At 48.7% G+C, this 21,167-nt stretch overlaps 2 protein-coding genes, 1 long non-coding RNA gene and 1 pseudogene across 8 annotated transcripts in view; 2 read left to right on the forward strand and 2 right to left on the reverse strand.

Moving 5' to 3' along the window:
• Nucleotides 1-2,299: 2,299 nt before the first annotated feature.
• Nucleotides 2,300-5,670, forward strand: LOC120243597 (5-beta-cholestane-3-alpha,7-alpha-diol 12-alpha-hydroxylase). The gene has a single exon (XM_039249815.1). It carries the CDS (start codon nt 2,474-2,476, stop codon nt 3,977-3,979), a length of 1,506 nt encoding a protein of 501 aa, XP_039105746.1. The 5' UTR covers nt 2,300-2,473; the 3' UTR covers nt 3,980-5,670.
• A 44-nt stretch (nt 5,671-5,714) lies between these two features.
• The window catches only part of ACKR2 (atypical chemokine receptor 2), a 51,228-nt gene continuing 35,775 nt past the window's right edge, over nt 5,715-21,167 (reverse strand). The window contains exons 1-3 of one of the 6 annotated variants that reach the window (XM_039249819.1): nt 19,440-19,458; nt 16,816-16,863; nt 5,715-9,992 (exon numbers count right to left, since the gene is read on the reverse strand). In XM_039249819.1, coding sequence (XP_039105750.1) covers nt 8,803-9,963 — 1,161 coding nt within the window. In that variant the 5' untranslated portion in view covers nt 9,964-9,992; nt 16,816-16,863; nt 19,440-19,458 and the 3' untranslated portion in view covers nt 5,715-8,802. The other 5 variants (XM_039249821.1, XM_039249818.1, XM_039249816.1 and 2 more) reach the window with 5 other exon arrangements.
• LOC120243601 lies at nt 11,510-12,386 on the forward strand. Its single transcript, XR_005531347.1, has 3 exons — nt 11,510-11,603; nt 11,690-11,820; nt 12,175-12,386. It is a non-coding gene; the product is annotated as an uncharacterized LOC120243601 (long non-coding RNA).
• LOC120243629 overlaps nt 16,125-21,167 on the reverse strand; it is a 9,883-nt pseudogene continuing 4,840 nt past the window's right edge.

Here is a 21,167-nt window from a genome sequence, read left to right on the forward strand (position 1 = left end):
GGGCTGTCGCCTGGCTGATTTCCCTGGGGCAGGCTCGCCCCTGCCCTGGTAGAGCCGGTAATCCCTGCCCCTCCATCAGGCCGCCCTTCAGTGGCTATAGGTGGACTGAACCAGCTGGCGTGAGAGGAGTTGAGTGCAACGCGGTAGGTCAAAGCCCAAGTCGCGCTAAGCCTGCCCAGCCTGCAGGGTGCTGAAAACCACTTCCACTGAGCCCTCCAGCCACGTTGGCCTCAGAATGTGTGTGCACCCGGTTCCTTGGAATGGCGCTGCTACATACCTTGGGCAGCACACCCCCGATGCTCTCAGACCTCCACCTGTAGCACCACCACCATACAACACGCGTTGACCTGACTTTGCCTTCCTCCCTGTCTCCACTTAATTACCAATTAATCAGCGTGGCCTTCCTGACTCCCCACCCCACTTTCTGCTCTGCCCCTCTCATTTGCTACACTTAACACAATTGTAATTATATACTTCTCTGGGCAGTGATTTAATATCTTTTTTCCCTTCCTTAGGCTGGTGCTAAAGGTATTTGGATACCGCTCCATGCAGGGAGACCACCGGATGATACACTCTGCCAGCACCAAATACCTCATGGGAGATGGCTTGGAGGATCTCAACAAAACCATGCTGGACAGCCTGTCCTTGGTTTTGCAGGGGCTCACGGGCCAGAGTCTGGATGCTAATTGCTGGCGTGAAGATGGCCTCTTCCACTTCTGCTACAACGTGTTGTTCAAGGCCGGCTACCTGAGCTTATTTGGCTATACAAAGAACCAGGAGCAGGACCTGCTACAGGCAGAAGAGTTATTTGTCCAGTTCCGCAAGTTTGATCGCTTGTTCCCCAGGTTTGTTTATTCCTTACTGGGGCCCCGGGAGTGGCTGGAAGTGGGCAGACTGCAGCGTCTCTTCCACAAGACACTCTGTGAACCACAACCTGGAGAAGAATGGCATAAGCAACTGGATATCCCACATGCTTCAGTTTCTGAGGGAGTGGGGAACAGCAGGGTCCAGATACATCTCATTCAAGGTTGGTTATAGCAGAATTTCTGGCAATAGGTGCCCAGTACATATCTGTTGGACGGATATATGGGGCTGTTCCAAAGAAGGAGGGAATGAAATGAATCAAGGTAAGAATGAATGTAACATGGTGCTCCCATCCATTAAAAACTGGGGAACAAAGTTCAGCTTATGCATGTTGGCCCACAGATAGTTTCTGACTGCAGATTCTAAGGCTGGGGAGAGTTGATGATTCTGAGTAATTGCTGTGGTTGCCCTAAGCAATCAGAGAGAGGACTTCATGGAGGCAGAATGTGTACATATCCAGCTCCCTGCAAAGAGGAGCAGCACAAGGCAAGGGGGGCTCACTCAAGAGGTCATGTGGAAATCGGAGGAGACAAAGTCCCTGTTTGCAAGTCACTTAGGAAGTTAAAGAGTAACCTGAGGTCGCCAGAACTGGATGAGTTGATCCTGAACCTCACCTTATTGCAACAATGGCCTTAGAATCAATGGCAGAACTTTCTCTTTCCTGGGCCTGCAGACAGGGACCTAGCCTGACATCTAGCAGAAAGCCCCCAGTAAATGGTCAGCTCACCTCACTCAAGCCAGGACAGCAGTTAAAGAAAGTTCCCACTATACTCTGAGCCTACACTCTAATCATGAAACAAAGGGATTGCTTTGAAGTCCTTATCATCTCTGACATTTCATAATTCCAAGATTCCGACTCTGTCTTTCTTGGTAGAGCAGTGCGCAAACCAACTAGGCCAGAGATAGGGCTCCAGTCCAGAGGCTCAGGGATGGTAGAAACTTTTTAAATTTAATTTAACTAATTTATTTATTTATTTATTTATTTATTTATTTATTTATTTATTTACAATGGAGGAGGGACAGAGAGACAGGGAGAGAGAGAGAATCCCAAGCAGGCTCCATACTGTCAGTGCAAAGCCCAATGCAGAGCTCGAATTCATGAACGGTGAGATCGTGACCTGAGCCAATATCAGGAGTCAGATGCTTAACTGACCGGGACATCCCTAAATGTGAAACTTAATAAATGAGTGTTGCATTTCTCACTCAGTAGCTAGAGGGCTAGCAAACTGATGAATAAATGAATCCTTGAGAAAATAAAGGTGGAAATGGTCAGTAAATCATGGGGGGGTGCCGGGGGCGGATCCATGAGAGGTTTGTAGACATCATGCTGGGGCTGAGTCTAAAAAGATTACAGCAAAGCCTAAGCTGGTGAGGAGAGGCTTCTTTCTTGGCTTCCTTCTGGTCCCACCCTCTACTTCCACATGACTAGGTTGCAGCAAGTGCTAAATCTAGAACATTTTACTCCTATGTACTATCTTGCCAGGGTATTTTAGTATAACTTACCAGGGCAAGGTTCAGGTCCACCCCCAGCTTGTCAGGGCCTCTCAAAAGCTCTCGGTCGCCCAGAGAACAGTGTGCCTGGAGGAAATCAGCCTGGAAAAGCACAGCCATGGTGCTCTGGGCTCTGGTGCTGGGAGCACTACTGGTGGCTACAGTGGGGTGCCTGTGCCTGGTGGGGCTGTTCCGGCAACGCAAACCCCAGGAGCCCCCTCTGGATAAGGGCTCCATACCTTGGCTGGGCCATGCCATGGCTTTCCGGAAGAATATGCTTGAATTTCTGAAATGTATGCGGGCCAAGCATGGAGATGTGTTCACAGTGCAGCTAGGGGGCCGGTACTTCACCTTTGTCATGGACCCCCTCTCCTTTGGCCCCATCCTCAAGGATGCACAGAGAAAACTAGACTTTGTGGAATATGCAGAAAAACTGGTACTAAAGGTATTTGGATACCGCTCCATGCAGGGAGACCACCGGATGATACACTCTGCCAGCACCAAATACCTCATGGGAGATGGCTTGGAGGATCTCAACAAAACCATGCTGGACAGCCTGTCCTTGGTTTTGCAGGGGCTCACGGGCCAGAGTCTGGATGCTAATTGCTGGCGTGAAGATGGCCTCTTCCACTTCTGCTACAACGTGTTGTTCAAGGCCGGCTACCTGAGCTTATTTGGCTATACAAAGAACCAGGAGCAGGACCTGCTACAGGCAGAAGAGTTATTTGTCCAGTTCCGCAAGTTTGATCGCTTGTTCCCCAGGTTTGTTTATTCCTTACTGGGGCCCCGGGAGTGGCTGGAAGTGGGCAGACTGCAGCGTCTCTTCCACAAGACACTCTCTGTGAACCACAACCTGGAGAAGAATGGCATAAGCAACTGGATATCCCACATGCTTCAGTTTCTGAGGGAGCAGGGAACAGCCCCAGCCATGCAAGACAAATTCAACTTCATGATGCTCTGGGCCTCCCAGGGTAACACGGGGCCTACCTCCTTCTGGGCCCTTTTGTTTCTCCTAAAGCACCCAGAAGCCATGCGTGCTGTGAGGGAGGAGGCCGCCCAAGTCCTGGGGGAGGCCAAGCTGAAGGCTAGGCAATCCTTTGACTTTGAGATCAGTGCCCTACACCACACTCCAGTGCTGGACAGCGTGATGGAAGAGACACTGCGGCTTGGGGCTGCACCCACCCTCCTCAGGGTGGTGCACGGTGACCATATGCTGAAGATGGCCAGTGGACAGGAGTACTTGCTCCGTGGTGGAGACATTGTCGCTCTCTTCCCTTATCTTTCAGTGCACATGGATCCTGACATCCACCCAGAACCCACTGCCTTCAAGTACAATCGCTTCCTCAACCCCAATGGTAGTCGTAAGGTGGACTTCTACAAGGCAGGCAAGAAGATCCACCACTATACCATGCCGTGGGGCTCGGGTGTCTCCATCTGCCCTGGGAGGTTCTTGGCCATCAGTGAGATGAAGCTCTTTGTCCTGCTCATGGTCACCTACTTTGACCTGGAACTGGTGGACCCTGATATACCTGTGCCACCTGTGGACCCCCAGCGCTGGGGCTTCGGCACCACCCAGCCCAGCTATGAGGTGCGCTTCCGCTACCGCATGCATCCTACCGAGTGAGCTCTGCCAAGGTGGCCACAAGCCTGGCCAGGGAGACCCCAAGGGAGCCTCCTCTCACCCCTCTGAAGCCGCCTCACCCTTCCCTCTGGTTCTGTGATATCTCCTGCCTGTGTCCTGCTTGCCTTCCTTGCTCTCTGGCTTTCCTCTAGCTTCCTGATAGGTTTGTCTTTTTCTCTTAAAAACATCTCTCACAGTGGGTTCTGCAGAACCTTCCTCTCATACGAAGTCCAGGGGAAGGGGGAAATATTTGAGAGAAACTTAGTTGGGGAAATAATGGCGTACCTTGACAAGTCCTGCAGTAGAGAAAGTGGTTACCATGAGTAACACAGTGTCTTACAAATGTTAACCTCCACCCTCCCACCTCACTATCTTATTTTCCTCAATGCTTATTCCACATCCTGTGGAATTCACATTCATCCAAAGAAATACAAGGCAAGCCACGTGTGTAATTTTTAATTTCTTAGTTGACATGTTTTTTAGAAGATAAAAAGAAACAGGTGAAGTTCATGTTTATAATATACTTAACTTAGCCCAATATATCAAAATATTAGCATATCAATATAAGAACATTAGTAAAATATACATATATAAGAATATTGTGAAATATTTTTACATTTCTGTGTGTGTGTGTGTGTGTTGCCTTCAAAATCTGGTATGTACTCTTTCCCTTTGCCATGTGTCTCACTTTAGACTAGCCATATTCTAGTGCTCAACAGCCACAGGTGGCTAGTGGCTCCCCAATTGGATAGGCCAGGTCTGAAGAAACGCTGCCTTTCACATAGGAGTTATTCAAGGCCCCTCCTCAGTACCCTTGTCTCCCCTCCACACTCCCACCTTAGGGTGTTCTCAACCCTTCCTGTGGTTTCCACAATTACTGCTGAGTTCAGAGCTCTCTCTTACTTCCAGACCCTCAATCTCCCCGCCAGGGTCCCACGGCACTTCTGGGTGTGGCCCACGCAGAACTCAGCACCTGTCTCCCCACCTCTGCCCTGAACCACCTCCTTCTCCAGATTACCCTGCCTGCCTCTGCTCAGGACACCACCACCCCCTCCCCCAAGACAGATCTGGAGGAGAAATCTGACTTCCTCCCCACTGTCACCCACATACAGTCAGGCCCCAGTTCTGCCAGTATGACACCCCCCCCCCCGTCGTGCCTCTGAAACTGTCTCCTTTCCCCAGCCCCACTGCCATTCCTAGGACTGAGCACTCTGCATGTCTGCACCCCAGGCAAAGATGTTCACCCTGCTGCCAGAGACCTTTCACCAGACCTTTCACTTGTCATACTTTCACTTTTCTGGTTCCCCATCCCCTCCGTGAACCTAACATTTAAATTTTGCCACAGTTGGTCCCCAAATATTCAATCCAATGCATTTCAGCCTTGCCAACTTTCTCCAATGGAACTGTCTGGAAAGTAATTGCTTGCTTTTTACTGCCAACCCCAGTGCCAGCTACTTCAGGAGGCCTTCCTGGATGTTACCCATTCCATCCTCTGGCCAGAAATGGGCTCCCTCCCTCTGAGGCTCCCCTGGAATGGCTTGTGTCCCAGCACATCTGTTACATGTTGTTGCTCTCAGTTTCCTGCTTTCCTCCTCCTACCCCATCCCCTGGACTGTAGCCCACAGGGCTTGGTATCTTATTACTTCATCCCTGAACCCCAGTTCCCTAAATGGAGATTAAATGATAGAAAATTGGCTCTGTCTCAGCTACTTTACTTCATGTCGTCAAATCATTTCCTTCCCCTCCCTGGCCTCACTCAGCTTCCTGGCATATGACATGGAGACAGTCCCGCTGCCAGGCATGCCTACCAGGGCTCCAAGTGCTGCTTCCAGAGCCACAGCTGGCTGATGGAAGGGCCCTGGCTGGGGCTGGGACAGGAGGGACTGTGACTGTGGGAGCCCACAGAGGGTCCTGGAGAAGGGAGGCCAGGCAGCAGAGACCCCCTGCAAGGATGCCCAGTGGGCTTCTCTCTACTCACCTATCCCAAATCTATGACTGGCCTCTTGCATTTTTTTGAGGCTGGCTGTTCTGCCCTGAGTTTTTCCAAGATACCAGGCTATTAGAGTAACTCTGGCAGGGGCTGGGGTCTGGAGGCAGGAGTCTGTCCCTACTAGCTATGTGACAGAGGCCAAGGTCTAGCTGCCCCAAAATGATGACATCTGTCTGGAGCCTGACAGAGCTCTGACTACCTTGGAGAAGCCAGGATATCCTAACCTATTCCACAAGGAGCCAGGAGCACAAGAAGAGACACACAGGGAGAATGGGAGAGGGAGAAGGGGCCTGAGAGGCTGGGAGCCACCGCAGGAAGCTTATCAATGACCTCCCCACACAGCCAGGCCCTGTGCCAGAGCAGGTATTGAGATACGGATGGGCAAAGATGCAGGGCCTTCACACACCTCCTGGGTACTGCTCAGATGTAGGTGCTACACCCCCTCATTTTCCCTATACCCAAAGAAATCTGGCCTGTCAACAGGCTGGGGGGCAGGACTGAGGGCCTAAATCCATTGAGTCAAGACCAAGAGGTCTCAACTGAGAGTGATCTCCCAGGCACTCCATGTTTGAGGGTATGCCTGGGACCAAGGGAAGCCTCAGTGGGTCAGGGGCAGTATACAGTGCCACAGTCATGGACATCCACCCTAACAGGCCTCCCCGGAAGCAGTGAGATCCCAGGATTAGAGTGTGCATGTAGAGGCCACTGCCCACCTGCGGGCACAGGAGGGGCCCATAGCACCTGTAGTCCCACGCCCCTTGCATGGGGACTGGACACACTCTCTGCGAGGGCCTTGAGGCAGTAGGAAGACTGAGACCCCTAAGGATACATCTAGTCACTGCCTGTCCTGACACAACAATCCTGACCCCCAAATCCTCACTTCTGCACCAAATTTTCTGTCCTTCAAAGAAAAGCCCACTATGTATATCCTCTGAGGACAGCTTGTAACAAAGCAAGATCAGGGATGGCATGCCAATGGTGGAATTGCAGGCACCTGGGAAAGAAAAAAAACATTTTTCCCCATAGGCAGTAACAGCTGTAAACCCTCAAACCACATTTCACAGGGTAGAGGCAGAGCCATGCCTGTCCCTCTCCCTGGGCCAGCCAGGGGAGGAGTCCATCTTGTCGCAGAGTCTGAGGACCAAGAGAATCCTGGGAGCTTTCCTGGAAAGATGTGAGCAGTGTAGCCAGCGAGCCAGGCCTGTGGGTCAGCAGACGGAGAGCAGCAGGAGGAACCGAGGTCCAGGCTGGGAAGTAAGGTCGGGATGAAGAGGTCTCTGGCCTGGCCTGGGCTCTGAGAGCCCAGCTCCAACTCGCTCCCTGACCAGTGCCTTCTGTGCTGTAGTCAGAGCCCTCGCTATGGTCAGCTGCAGTACATGGCAACTAGGACAGTGAAAGGGATCGATGGGTCACCGGTGACCAGTCCTTCCCCTCCCCCTTGAGCACAGGCTTCAGGGCACTTCTTATATACCTGTTGTTTGCAGAGCACATACCCACACTTACACAGCTAAAGAAAGACACATAGGAACACACAGACACAAGGCCCATGGGGACACAGTGACATGTTCATGTCAGATCCACAGACAGCTGTATGTACTATGCACAACCCACACAGCAACACAGACAGATGCACATCGACATCCCCCCACCACACACACACACACACACATCTTCCAGTGCTGGGGATAAGCCCTGATAGGTGTCCCTTGGCTGGCATACCTCACCCATCTCATCTATGCATCATGGATATGATGTCAGAGACTAGGGGTACCTAGACCCAGTTGGTACAGCTCAGGCTGTATCCCACCAGTCAGGCTGCTATGTGGGCATGACTGAGGTCCCTTGTGGGCCAGATTTTATGAGCTCTAAAACAGAACCCCAACCCCCACATTCTCAGATGAATCACCACCTTCAGGTACAGAGCTTCATTTCTCAGGGCACCAGGGGAGCTCAGAGTCCTTCCTAACCATGGGACTTGGGGGCCTTAGGAGAGAGAGCTAGAGAACAAGGCTGAGGGGACAGCTGGCCAAAAAATGATCCCTGTTACACAGGAGAATGGGCCAGCAAAAAACACAGAGGTGGGAATGTGCAAGAGACAAGGGGTGCCCGGTGTCCAGGAAATGAAAAGGAATGAAAGAGTATAAGGGTAAGACAGTGTGTGGGATTCCACATGTGAGAGCTCCAGCCCTGAAGCCAGACAAAAGTTTTAGACTTGATTGTTCAGGCTCCAGTGACCCTGGAAGGCTCCAGAGTGGGGAATGGGAAGCACTGGGAGGAAGATCCTCCTGGGCTGCCAGGAACCTGTGTGCACTTAGCCTCCCACCTGCTGACTCTCACGTTTCTGGTAAGTTCCCCAGGTGGGGCACTGCCAGGCCTCCTGGGTCCCCAGAGCCTTGGTGCTGCCATCAAGGCTCTGACATTAAACAATATTGCAACAATATTTTCCCAGCTGAGCTACAGGAAAGAGAGCACCCTGGTGGGTGGCAAGCCTTGGGCTACGCTGAGGCAAATGGGAGTGATGGCTGAGGGTGGGTGATCATTCTGGCTGCTGGGAGCAGATTAGAAGACAGGACACAGCATGACAATAAGAAGCATAAAGGTCAGTCAGTTAGGACACTACTGTAGCAATTCATGCAAGAGAGTATGGTTTCCTGGAAGGCAATAAAGAAAGTGAAAGGAAGAGGCAGGGGTAAGTAAATGCTGCTGATGGTTGAGACCTGAGAACTGACCACTGGGTTTGGCAACATGGTCCATGAGGCCCTTGAAAAGACGACTTTGGGTGGATGCCCAACTGAGCCGGGTCCCACCCACTCTCACCAGACTGTGGTATGGCTACTCAAGCTTCATTTTTCCCTGTATCACTCTTGTCGGGGGAGTGCTCAGCCTGCCTCTCCCCAAGGTCATTCATGCCAGTCATTTCTTCTTGGGCAGTGAGCCTGCTGCTCTCAGAACAGCTGGACAGGGGGGCCTGTGCAGGGCAAGGTGCCTGGTTGCGTCGGAGCACAGTGATGAGGAAAGCCTTTAGGTACTGGCGGAAGTGGCGGCTGGAGAAAGCATAGAGAATGGGAGTGAAGCAGCAGTGAAGGAAGGCAATGCTCTCCGTCACCTGCAGTGCATAGTCCAAGTGCTGACTCACCTTGCAGTCCCCAAAGATTTGCAGGTCCAACAGTGAGTGCAGAAACAAGGTGATGTTGTATGGGAACCACAGCACAAAGAAGGCCACCACCAGGGCTATGACTATCTTGAGAGCCCGGCCCTGGCCTGGGGGCCTCAGCCGGACCAGCACAGAGCCAATGCGGGAGTAGAAGAAAATCATGATAAGGAGTGGAAGGAGAAACCCCAGGAGGTTCTGCTGGAAACGGAGGAAGAGCTTCCACTTGGTCCCATGTCCCCCGAAATCTGCATAGCAGTTCCACACGCCCGTGGGGTTTTCATGTGTCTTCACAAAGACCATGTCAGGGATGGAGACAGCCAGGGCCACAGTCCATACCATGGCAGCCAGGAGCAGGCTTTTGGCCCGGGTCCGCAGCCTGTGGTGGGGCTGAGTGTGAACAATCTCCAGGTACTTGTCCAGGCTCATGCAGCTAATGAAGAAGATGCCACTGTAGAAGTTGATGGTGTAGAGGGTGCTCACCGTCTTGCATAAGAAACTCCCAAAGACCCAATGCCAGGCCACAGAGATGCCCCAAAAAGGCAGTGTCACCACAAACAGGAGGTTGGAGATGGCCAGGTTCAGCAGATAGACCTCAGTCATCCGCCTGCGAGGCATGTACCGGAGCAAGACCACTAGCAGAAAGAGGTTTCCGCCCAAACCCAGCACAAAGATGAGGCTGTAGAAGACTGGCAGGAAGATCCTGCCAAAGGACATCACCTCATCCTTCCGGCAGAGCATGAAGGCCACGCTGTCCAGGTAGTACTCATAGTCATAGAAGGAGCTGCTGTTCTCAGAACTGGCAACCTTAGTGGTAGGTGGCAGAGGGGAGGTGGTGGAGGCCATGTTAGGAGGACACGCCCAGCTCTGGAGCTCTGTGGACCAGAGTACAGGGAGATAGAAGTTAGATGAAACCAGGCATTCTCTACCTCTCTCCAAACCCACTTTTGCTACTGTGCTGGGAGGCCCAACAGACTCTTCCCATCAACCCCAGTACCTGTAGGTCAGCGAGGAAGAGCACAAGTGTGGGGATTCTGAGCCTACCACTGATAGTCATATCACTCTGGGTGAGTAGCTTAACCTCAGATGTTCTCATAGTACTCACTTATTTCATTATGGCTTCTCCTCATTATTTTCTCCTTCACTTGATCTTAGCCAAAAGACCAAGAAGCGATTTTTATTTTCTCCTTCATCATTTTTTAAATGATGAATTGATAAGACCCAGCAATTGCACTAAGTATTTATCCAAGGGATACAGGAATGCTGTTTCAAAGGGGTACAGGCACCCCAATGTTTATAGAAGCCCTATAGACAATAGCCAAAGTATGGAAAGAGCCCCGATGCCCATTGACAGATGAATGGATAAAGAAGATGTGGTTTATATATACAATGGAATATTACTCCGTGATCAAAAAGAATGAAATCTTGCCATCTGCAATTATGTGGATGGAACTAGAGTGTATTATGCTAAGCTAAATTTAGTCAGAGAAAGACAAATATCATATGACTTCACTCATTGGTGGAATTTAAGATTCAAAACAGATAAGATGAGGGAAGGGAAGCAAAAACAATATAAAAACAGGGAGGGGGACAAAACATAAGAGACTTTTAAATACAGAGAAAAAACTGAGAGTTGCTGGAGGGGTAGTGAGTAGGGGATGGGATAAATGGCTGATGGGCATTAAGGAAGACACACTGGATTCTACTCCTGAAATCATTATTGCACAATATGCTAACTAACTTCGATTTAAGTTTAAAAAGTAATAAAAATTTTAAAAAAGAACTGATAACATCTTTCAGATTTTTCTTTATTACTTATAGAATACCAACTCAGAGTTGTATTGTTTCTCCATACTCTTCCTCATGTGTGTCTTTTGATTTTTTTTAACAAATTCTTCTCTTTAGTGGGACTTGTTTTACCCACAAATGCCTAGTGTGTCCACTCTGGCTTTTAATTTTTTGTATCTCTATCACCTAAGGATTTCCCTTGCTTTTGTTATTTTAAAAATATTTTATGTAAAAATATTTAGTTTTATATTAATATTTTTATTTATAAATATTTAATATTTTAAAAATATTTTATGCAATATATCTAGGTTTGTAGCAAAAAGGTGTGGGCCATCACACTGAAAGACTCAGAACCTACTAAACCTTTCCATCCCTCAGTTTCCCCATCTGCAAAATGATGATGATGATGATGATGATAATAATAATAGTGCCTACTTCATGGGGTTCTTGTGAGATTTAAATATTATCATTTACTTCAGAGCATTCCCCACTCCATGAAGAATTCCCAGAACACAGTAGGCCCTCAATAAATGTTAGCTTAAAATATTGCTTTGTTGAGAACTGAGTCTATCATCTCCCCCCCAGCCTCTTCTCCTCTCCTGCATCTACCTAGCTGAACGACACCACCTACTCCATCTCCTAAGACTGAAACATAGGAGATGTCCCGGATTCCTTCCTCACCCCCTCACCACCATCCTGTGAGTCTCTACCTCCTTACTGCCTCTTGAACATGTCCAACATTTCTAAGACCCATAAAAATATGTACATGATATTCTTTTAATAGAATTAAAACAAATGAAACAAAAATACTTGGAAGGAATTCAAAGAGATGAATGGGAAAGCACGGGAATGATAGGCTCAGCATTCAAGATGGTGGCTGCCTGGGCAGAAGCTGGAAGCATGGAGTGACAGCAGGTCAGTGTCTGTGTCAAGTTCTCTCAGAGCACTGGTTTCCCAGGTTTTAACTGTATTATTAAAAATAATTTTTAAGGGGTGCCTGTGTGGCTCAGTTTGTTGAGCTCAGGTCATGGTCCCAAGGTCATGGGCTCTGAGCCGGGAGTGGAATCTGCTTAAGATTCTCTCTCTCTCTCTCTCTCTCTCTCTCTCTCTCTCTCTCTCTTTCTCTCTCTCTCCCTCCCTCCCTCCCTGCCCTTTCCCTGCTCATATGTGCATGCTCACTCTCTCAGAAAAAAATAAGAATAATTTTTAAGAGAGAGCTTCACATGAACCAGGGATAAGAATTATACTCAATTTTGTTGTGTGTTCCAGAAGACAGACTTCATGTTCAACACATTAGATTGTTCACCAGTGAAGAGCAAGGTTTTGGAGGAGAGAGGTAGGAGATAAAAAAGAATACATAACTCCAGGAGCAGTCACGCACGGCCTCCAGAATGGAACTGGTGATAATGGTTCATAAACCAAGAAACACAAATCAAGTCCACTTTGTACCTTTGTGTTTTATTTTTTATTATTTGATTAAAGTGAGGCTGAACTTTTTAATATGTTCAATGCCAGTTTGTATTTCTTTTGTGAATAATTTATTGTTTTAATGGGTTGGACTCTCATTTTATAAGAGGTTTTATATGGTAAGGATTTAGCTTTTTACATGTACATTGCAAACATTTCCCCCAGTCCTTCCTGGAAGAAGTTTTGTCTATGCTTTTTCCAGGTAGAATTCTGAAGGAAATGTTGACTGAGGCCCTCAGCTGACCCTGCTAAGTATCCACAACATTGGGACCTCACAGCTGATGGAAATATACAATGCTGCTGAGGCAGAAGCTCTTCCAGGCAGTCCCTGGAGTCCTCCTGCTCATTAAGCCTCTGCACCACCCTTGGTTTCTGTTAAATTCTGTTTCTGTTAAATTCTGTTAAAATTCCTGTTAAATGGAATCTGGGCCAGATATTGGGGAAGTCACACACATGCCCTGTCCCCATCTAGGAGCTCAGCCGGGGTAGCTTTATATACGGTTGGGCTCCTGACTGACCTCAGGAACTTCACCCCGTGCCTTCCTTTCGTGGTCCTCCATTCCCTTCCTATGCATCTGGGGTCTGCTGTGCCTGAGCCCCTCCCTTTCCTGGGCAGCAGTAAGGATGCCCCCAGCACATGCCTGGTAGTAAGAGTCCATGAGCTGCTGGAGGTGGGAGAAGGGAGTACTCTTCTACACTTGGGCCTGACTAGGGATTTATTTTTTAATACATATTTTTATTTTGGGGAGAGTACAAGTGAGGAAGGGGCAGAGAGAGGGGGACAGAGGATCTGAAGCAGGCTCTGTGCTGACAGGCTGATAGCAGCAAGCTGGATGTGGGGCTTGATCTCATGAACTGTGAGATCATGACCTGAGCTGAAGCCAGATGCTCAACCACTCATTGAGCAACCCAGGTGCCCCTTAGGGATTATTAATCAGAAGTTGTCACTAATTAAATATCGGCCCTTCTGGTCCAGCATTACTGACGTTGATCTTGACCTGGGATCTCAAAGTCCCCACTTTAACAAACAACTGAGTCCAATGATTGCTTTGATCAAAGCCAGAGTCAGGGTCAGCAGTTTCCAGTCTGGCCCAGGCCACCTTTACAAGGCTCCTTCCAACTGAAACACTGTTCCCTTCCCTCTCTTGGTCTCTGGCCTCCTGATCTTTCACTCTGGGAATCTTTCCAAATCTTCTTGACCTCTGGTACCACCGGCCCTTCCCGTAACTCTCCTCAATAATCCCAACAACAAGGACAGCAGCAGGGAGCACCCCATGTGCATGTGATAATTGGTCAGGCACCTTCACAGCCACTGTGGCCAGCCTGTAAGGCAAATCAGGAAGGAACTGTCAGCCCCATTTATTCCAGGAGGGGAGCACTTTTCCACCATCACATAGCTGAACTGCATCTGAATCCCAGGTTTTAAACTCTAGAAACAGGGCCTTGACCCTGGTACCCTCTCACCCCCCATCCTCTGTTTTGCCCAACCCACAGTCACCAAAAGGGGCCACTTGAGAAATGTATGATTTGGTCTCAGGGGTTCTTGAATGCCCAGGATACTGCCCTCAGTGGCTAGTCTACCCTTTGTAGATTTCACTATTGATACCCCCAAGGCTTTATTGAGCCTCCTTGTGAAACACAGTCTTTCTATGGTCAACAGAATAATAGCCTCCCAATGATATCCACTTCCTAATCCCTAACACCTGTGAATATATTACCTGCTATATCAAAAGCGACTTCACAGATGTGATCAAGACAGGCCCAATAATCACAAGGGTCCTTATAAGAGGGACAAAAGAGTGTCCAAATCAGAGAAGGAGAGTGAGGGTGGAAACAGAGGTCGGAGCAATGCAGTTACAAGACAAAGAATGAAGGCAGCCTCTAGAAGGTAGAAAAGGCAAGGAACAGATCCTCGCTGAGCTTCCAGAAGAAATGTAGCCCTGCTGACCCTTTTTAGACTTCTGACCTCTAGAACTTTGAGATAGTAAATGTGTGTTGTTTTAAGCCACTGAGTTTGAGGCGATTTAATACAGTGACAATAGGTAATACACTTCCTGTGACCCTCTGCACTTTCGGTATCTCAGACTGAGGGAGTGAGATACCCTTCCCTCAGGTTACAGGTGGGGAACGTGGGACTCAAAGAAGGCGAACAACTTGTGCAGAGCATACAGTGAGTGATCAGTGGCCACGCTGAGCCATGGTCCCCATGTTCCTGACTGCCTTTCAGGGAACACCTGTCCCTCTGGACTCACTCGATTTTTTTTTTTCTTTTCACTTTTTCTTATTGCCTGAATTCATTTGGTGTATCCAGCAATACCTTGAGAGGAATAAAGGAGGGTATCAGTTGTTCACATCCTAGTATGAATTAGCAGTAGGAAGTTATACAGTAGAACCTTTGGGGGAATCTAGGAACTATCTAGAAAGGGAGGATTTCAAGAGGAGGGACAACAAGGGCAAGGTGAGCAGAGCTTCCCATACATTAGAGACAAGGGCACAAAGGCAAACTACTGCTTGTCTCTGGAGCAGTAACATCACCCTCTTTGTGACTTCCTGAGGCTGTTGTCCTGTGCTGGCTCCAGCTTTGACTCAGAAATAACGTTTGGCCGGAGAGTAATGTCTTCTCCTGAGGATTGAGGGCTCACCTCCCAAGGCCTCTCAGAGAAGTTGTAGTTGAGGCAACAAGTGAGAGGATATTGCCTTGTCCATCTAGACAAGAAGGCAGCCATGTTCATTGAGTTCCTTCTATGAACTGAATACTCAGGTGCAACTTTCTCTTTTAATCCTCACCATAGTTCTGGGAGCCAGTACTGTTAGGAATCCCATTTTCTAGATGAGAAAACTAAGGTTTGGAATGGTGGAGTCCATTGTCCACAGCTCCAGATCAGCAAATGATGGACCCCTGGTTGGATGGCCCCCACAGTACAAGGTAGAACCGGTGACCCTTTCCCTCTAGCTCTCCTTTCAACGTGGACCAAACCTGAATTTGAAGGATGAGCCTCTGGTAGCGGGACCTCTGACCTTAGCCACCAGTTGCAGAGAAGATTCAAAGTCATTACTGTGCTGAGGCAGCTCCCACAGGCTCACGAGAGCCAGTTATACAACATCTGGGAGGCATCTAGCAAACATTCATGAAATTAACCAATTCTGCATTTGCAGATGAGTTGGTAGCTTGAAGTTAGTCATGGTGGAAATATGTACATGGTGACAAATGCTACAAATCAAAGCTTCCTCTACTTCTTGCATGTGCCCCCCACTACCACCACCACTGAGAGCTGGTTATGAGAACTTCACTGGCATACCCCTGATCAGGACCCCATGAAGCCTGACCCAATCCTGCCCCTGTCACTATGTCCCCGTCTGTGTCTCCCATCCCCTTTCCCCCTCCACCTGCCACATCATCCCATGGCTGCCCTCCTCTCCCACCAAGAACACTTGAGGACAGGGTCACACATAGGTCCCCTCTCATGTGTGCATGGACGGCCAAACTGAGTGTGCTGCTCACAGTGCAGCTGTGACCTGTGAACAAGTAAACAAGATCAAATGTGACCCTGAAAAGGCCATACCAGCCTTCAAAATGTAAAACCAAGAATAACATTTGAAATCACTTCCAGTGAATAAAAATTATGCTGGCTTCCTTACAATTTGGAAATCATATCCTTTAAAATGCAACCTAAATTCTTCATTCCCAGAAAGCTACCCAGGCCACTAGCCTGGCATAACCCCTGCCTCAGCCCCCAAGCACTCACAGAAGGTCACTCCTCAGCCTTGGCAGCGACCTTATTGAGCAGAATCCCCTTTAGAGAATTGCTGGCCTCCTCTGCTACACTGGGGACATCCAGGGGTTGGAACTCACCAGCACAGGGCTGGCAATTGAGAGGCAGTCAACAAATGACTGTGGATCTCATCGGTACTGTCACCTCTCTTCATCCCTTCTTCTCTCGCCTCATTTGTCACTTGACTGGTTTTCTGCCTTCCCTTACTGGTGCCCTGAACACAGCAGAGCCAAGACCCTCCTTCTGTGGGTCATTTCCCCAGCCTGGACCAGCCCTACCACAGCGGCCTTGGGAGCCCCTAGCCATGGAGCACATCCGGCCCACTGATTCCACTCCAGCTATGTTCAAGTGCTATATCCAGTTGGCACAGCCTCCCTAGAGCAGTATCACCAGAGGTGCCCTCTGGCTACCCCCAGCTTCCTCCCTCCGGAGCTCCTAACTGCGCTGGTAGGACTGGGATAGAGACAGAGTCCAAGGCCTGGATTCTACCCTGGCTCAGCTTGGAATGAACCCTCTGTGCCTATAACTCTGGTTTTCCCATTCCGCATTCCTGGCCTAGCTGTGGCTGGGAAAGTTGGAGCAAGGGGTTATGAAGTGACTCACACTCTGACCACAGGGTCTGGCTGCAGAAAGCACTCTGGCCTGAGGACACAGGTATAAGAAAACTTGCCTTTGGGGGAACTGGTAATGTCGATGGGATCATTCCAGTTTCCTCCTCCTGGATTTGGGAAAACAGCAGATATTAATAACAACAACAGTAACAAATACCCACTTACACAGCACTTCCGTTGGGCCAGACTCTATTCTCAGAAATCAGCATGTATCCATTCATTTCATCCTCCCAATACAACTGGGAGGCAGGTACTATTATTATCTCGATTCTACATATAAGGAAATGGAGCCACAGAGAGGCTAAGGAACTTGTCCATGGCCACACAGCTAGTCCACTATGGACATAGAGTCCACTATGGAAAGCATTGCATTTAGACTCATTGTGATGCACAAAACACCATGAAAACAATAGTTACTGGTCGTGACGTTTACACGGGGCTCCTTACTTCTCCAGACTTTTTTATATCCTGGCTCTCATTAAGTCCTCCTGGCTCCCTTGTGACAAGGCTGGTTTCACAGAAAGCCCAGAGCCACACCGCAAGTCAGGCAGAGCTGACCTCCGCGCCCTGAATCCCTGAGTCGTGGACCACTGTACATTCTCCTTCTTTCTTTACTTCTTTAACGTGTATTTTACATGATTACAAAAATAATATGTGCCCAATGTAAAATGTGGAAATGTAAGAGAAAAATAGAAGAGAGGCTAACTGCCTCCAGGAATAATCTCTGGGAATATTTTGGTATATCTTGTCTGTTTCCATGCCCATGGCTCTATCCGCTTTACTAAACCTCCCCGGATTTGTAGAATCACAGAGAGCCTGGCTGGAAGAGAGTGGCCCTGTCTGGTGCCCTGCAGGGCGTGAGACTGCAGATAGACTCCCTGCCTCCCACTCCCTGGGATCTATGAGGCCCTCCTGCTCCCCATGCTCTCTGGGACCCCACATTATTCAATGTTTCCTGGCCCTTATCAGGGAATAGGGATGTTGGTGACATTGATAAACTCACAGGGCAACCCCTCCTCTCAAAGCTTACTTCAGTTAATAAAAGCTCAGCAAGTTTAGAGCCCCACTCTTTAAGGAGCTGCTGCTGCAAAAGAAGGTACATGTTTCCCGAATCAATTTTGCTTTTTTCTCCTTTGTCTCTCTCTTGTTGCTTGTGTTTATATTCCAGCATTATGCTTGGTTCAAGATGAAACACAATCACCACCTCCACTACCCCCAGGGAGGGTGGCACAATCAGCATGGTGCAGCAGGGAATAGACAAAAGAGATTGGTCTACTTCTTAATGGCTGAGTAACCCTGGGCAAATTACTTAACCTCTCTGAGCCTTAGTTTTCTCACCTATAAAATATCTCCTTCCTGGAGTTTTTATAATAATTGAGTGCCTGACACATAATTATTGGTTCCCTTCCAGGCCCCAAAATGACGCTTGGCTTAGCCTAAGAGGGATAAGAGGAAATTCTGAGACTGTTTGGGGCAGGAGGGGGCTGGGAACTTGGGTGAGAGGTAACAAGAGAGGACAAGGGGGCATAAGGAGAAAGAGCTGACATGCACAAAAGAAGACCACAGAGCTGGGGAACCTCAGCCCTGGTAGGAGGCCCTTAAAGACTTTCTCATCTGTCTCAGCTGTGGAAATAAAGACCCAGAGACAAAAGGGAATGCCTGAAATCACACAGCCATGTCTTAAACCAACTCTCAGGGACTTTCAGAATCCACGAATGGCTGGAGCCTAACGGGAAGGAACCAGCAAAATGCCTTCTTCCCTAGTACTAAGGCGTTTGCTCCAAGAGTTGTCCTAGAGAGAAAGTTCCACACTGACCCGTTAGTACTTCCCTCTCCCCACACCTGTGGCCACTCTCCAAGCCCCTGCATGCAGTCTCTCCCTGCACCCCTGGGTAGGGTCCACCCCTTTCCAACAGTGACCATAACCTACCAGAGCCAGACCACCTTGCCTGGGGATGTCCAACCTTACCCAGAAGGAGAGCAGCAGCGCCTGGGTCCTTCTTCCTCAGGGCAGTGCAGAGAGAGTGTGAATCTCCTCTCTGGACAGTGCCCGGCACACATCCTGTTCTGAGGCTGGAACAAAGCATCCCTTTGGGCCTGCCCCTGCCCCGCCTCAGCTGCAGAGCCATAAGCTGTTTTCCTCATTTGAAATGAGTCAAGCTCAAATGACCGCCCCCTCCTGAAGGAGCAACTCCCCCCACCCAAAGACAGTCTAATGCCTTTGGAAAACACGTGTCCCCAACCACACCTCTCTGGACCATTTCCCCAGCAGCAGAGCCAAGGAGATGATGAGCAGCCCTGTCCAGATCTCCAGGCCTTTGCTAGGCAGCTTTTCCCAACCTCCAGCTGCATCGATTTCAGACACCTCTCTAGCACCTTCCTACCCCATCCTGCCCCTCATCTCCTCTGGTCATAACTCCCAGCAAGCAGTGCTGCATCGCCCCCCCCGCCCAAAGCATCAGCAATATTTTCATCTCCTAGACTTTCCAACCCATTTTCTCTCTCCCCTCCACTCTTCTCCCTCTGCCTATTTACTTGTCTGCTCTCCTACCAGGTCCAGGACTCCCAGGGCAAGGACCATGCCTGACCCACCAGCCTAAGCCTAAGGCCAGAAAGAGCAGAGACTGACTGAATATGTGTGTGTGACATTCTGCCTGCCACATGCTTGCCAATACGAAGGTACCTCTTTGCCAGGACAGCACCTGTGGCCCAGGGATGATGTCTCAGCAATTCTCACCTCCAGCCCCCTGCAGCCTGATACACAGCAGGCGCTTGGTGAATGCCCATTGTCTCTACTTGAATTAAGCAGTGACAGAATAATGCCAAGTGGTCACAGGCACTGGCATTGGAGTCAACACAGTGCTGGGCTTGAATCTGGCTCTGTGTGTACCTGCTGTGTGATCTAGAGATGGTGGCTTCACCTCTCTGAGCCTTGTTATTCAGATATCTACTGAGGGTGGGGATGCTGCCTTCCTCAGACAGTTATGATGAGAACTGAATGTCCCCAGAGAGGTGGACATGGACTTAAAGATTTTTCTTTCCCTGGGGTCCATGGGCCACCTAGAATGGAGGCCAGGCTATGATGGGTTCTCACTCCAACAGAAGGGAGCAGGGGACTTTTCAAGTGGGGCGTCTCCAAGTGTCTCTCTCCAGGCTAAATGCTGATTACCAATGGGACAATGAGGAGTGGGGAAATACCCAACAGATGCCACAGAGCCCTGGTTGCATCCCAGGGATGGATAACCTTTAAAGACTGGCTTATTTTCATTCTGTATAATTCTCTTGAGAAAATTAGAACAGCTAAGTTCTATAATGTAGGCTCCTTCCTCATCCTCCCCTTCTTCAAACCTTTTATTTTAAAATAATTTTTCGGGGCGCCTGAGTGGCTTAGTCGGTTAAGCGTCCGACTTTCGCTTGGGTCATGATCTCGCGGTTCGTGGGTTCGAGCCCCGCGTCCAGCTCTGTGCTGACTGCCAGCTCGGAGACTGGAGCCTGTTTCAGTCTGTGACTCCCTCTCTCTCTGACCCTCCCCTGCTCACGCTGTCTCTCTCTCTCTCCTAGAAATAAATAAAACATTTAAAAAAAATTTTTTTTAAAAATAAAATAAAATAAAAAATAAAATAATTTTTCAATTTGCAAAATTAGTGCACAAAATTCCTATATGCCTGTCAGTCAGCTTCCCCTGATGTTAAGCACAGAACCACAGCATAATGATCCAAAGTAAGAAGCTAACATTGACACAATACCATTCACTAATCTACAGATCTTATTCAAATGTCACCAACTGTCCCATTAATGTCCTTTCTCTGCTCCAAGATCTGAAGCAGACTCCTACATTGCTTTTTGGTTATTATGGCTCCTTAGTCTCCCCATTTCTAGGGCAGTTCCTCAGTCTTGCTTTGTCTTTCATGACCTTGATAGTTTTGAAGAGAACCGTAGAACGTCCCTAACTTTAGGTTTGATGCTTCTTCAAGATTAAATTATGGCTATGCATTTTAGGCAGGAACACCACAGAAGTGATGTTGTGTCCTTCTCAGTGCATTATACCAGAAGTGCATGTTTTCAATATGTCTCATTACTGGCAATGTTAACTTTAATCACCTGGTAAGACCATGTCTGCAGGCTTTCCACTGTGAAATTACTATTTATCTCTTTGTAATTAAGAAGGGTCTTGTAGAAGAAACTCATTTTAGACGGGAAGATACCTTCAGATTAAAAGTAAGGGGATGGAGAAATATATATCATGCTACAGGAAATCAAAAGAAAGCCGGAGTAGCTATACTTATATCAGACAAACTGGACTTTAAATAAAAGACAATAACAAGAGATGAAGAAGGGTACTACATAATAATTACAGGGTCCATCCATCAGGAAGAACTAACAATCATAAATGTCTACGCACCGAATATGG

Source organism: Hyaena hyaena, unplaced genomic scaffold, assembly GCF_003009895.1.
Source record: "Hyaena hyaena isolate Hyena2069 unplaced genomic scaffold, ASM300989v1 scaffold_350, whole genome shotgun sequence".
In the NCBI taxonomy this organism is placed as follows: Eukaryota; Metazoa; Chordata; class Mammalia; order Carnivora; family Hyaenidae; genus Hyaena; species Hyaena hyaena.

Coding starts and splice junctions, on each gene's coding strand:
- LOC120243597 (XM_039249815.1), top strand. CDS start 2,474: ATGGTGCTCTGGGCTCTGGTGCTGGGAGCACTACTGGTGGCTACAGTG.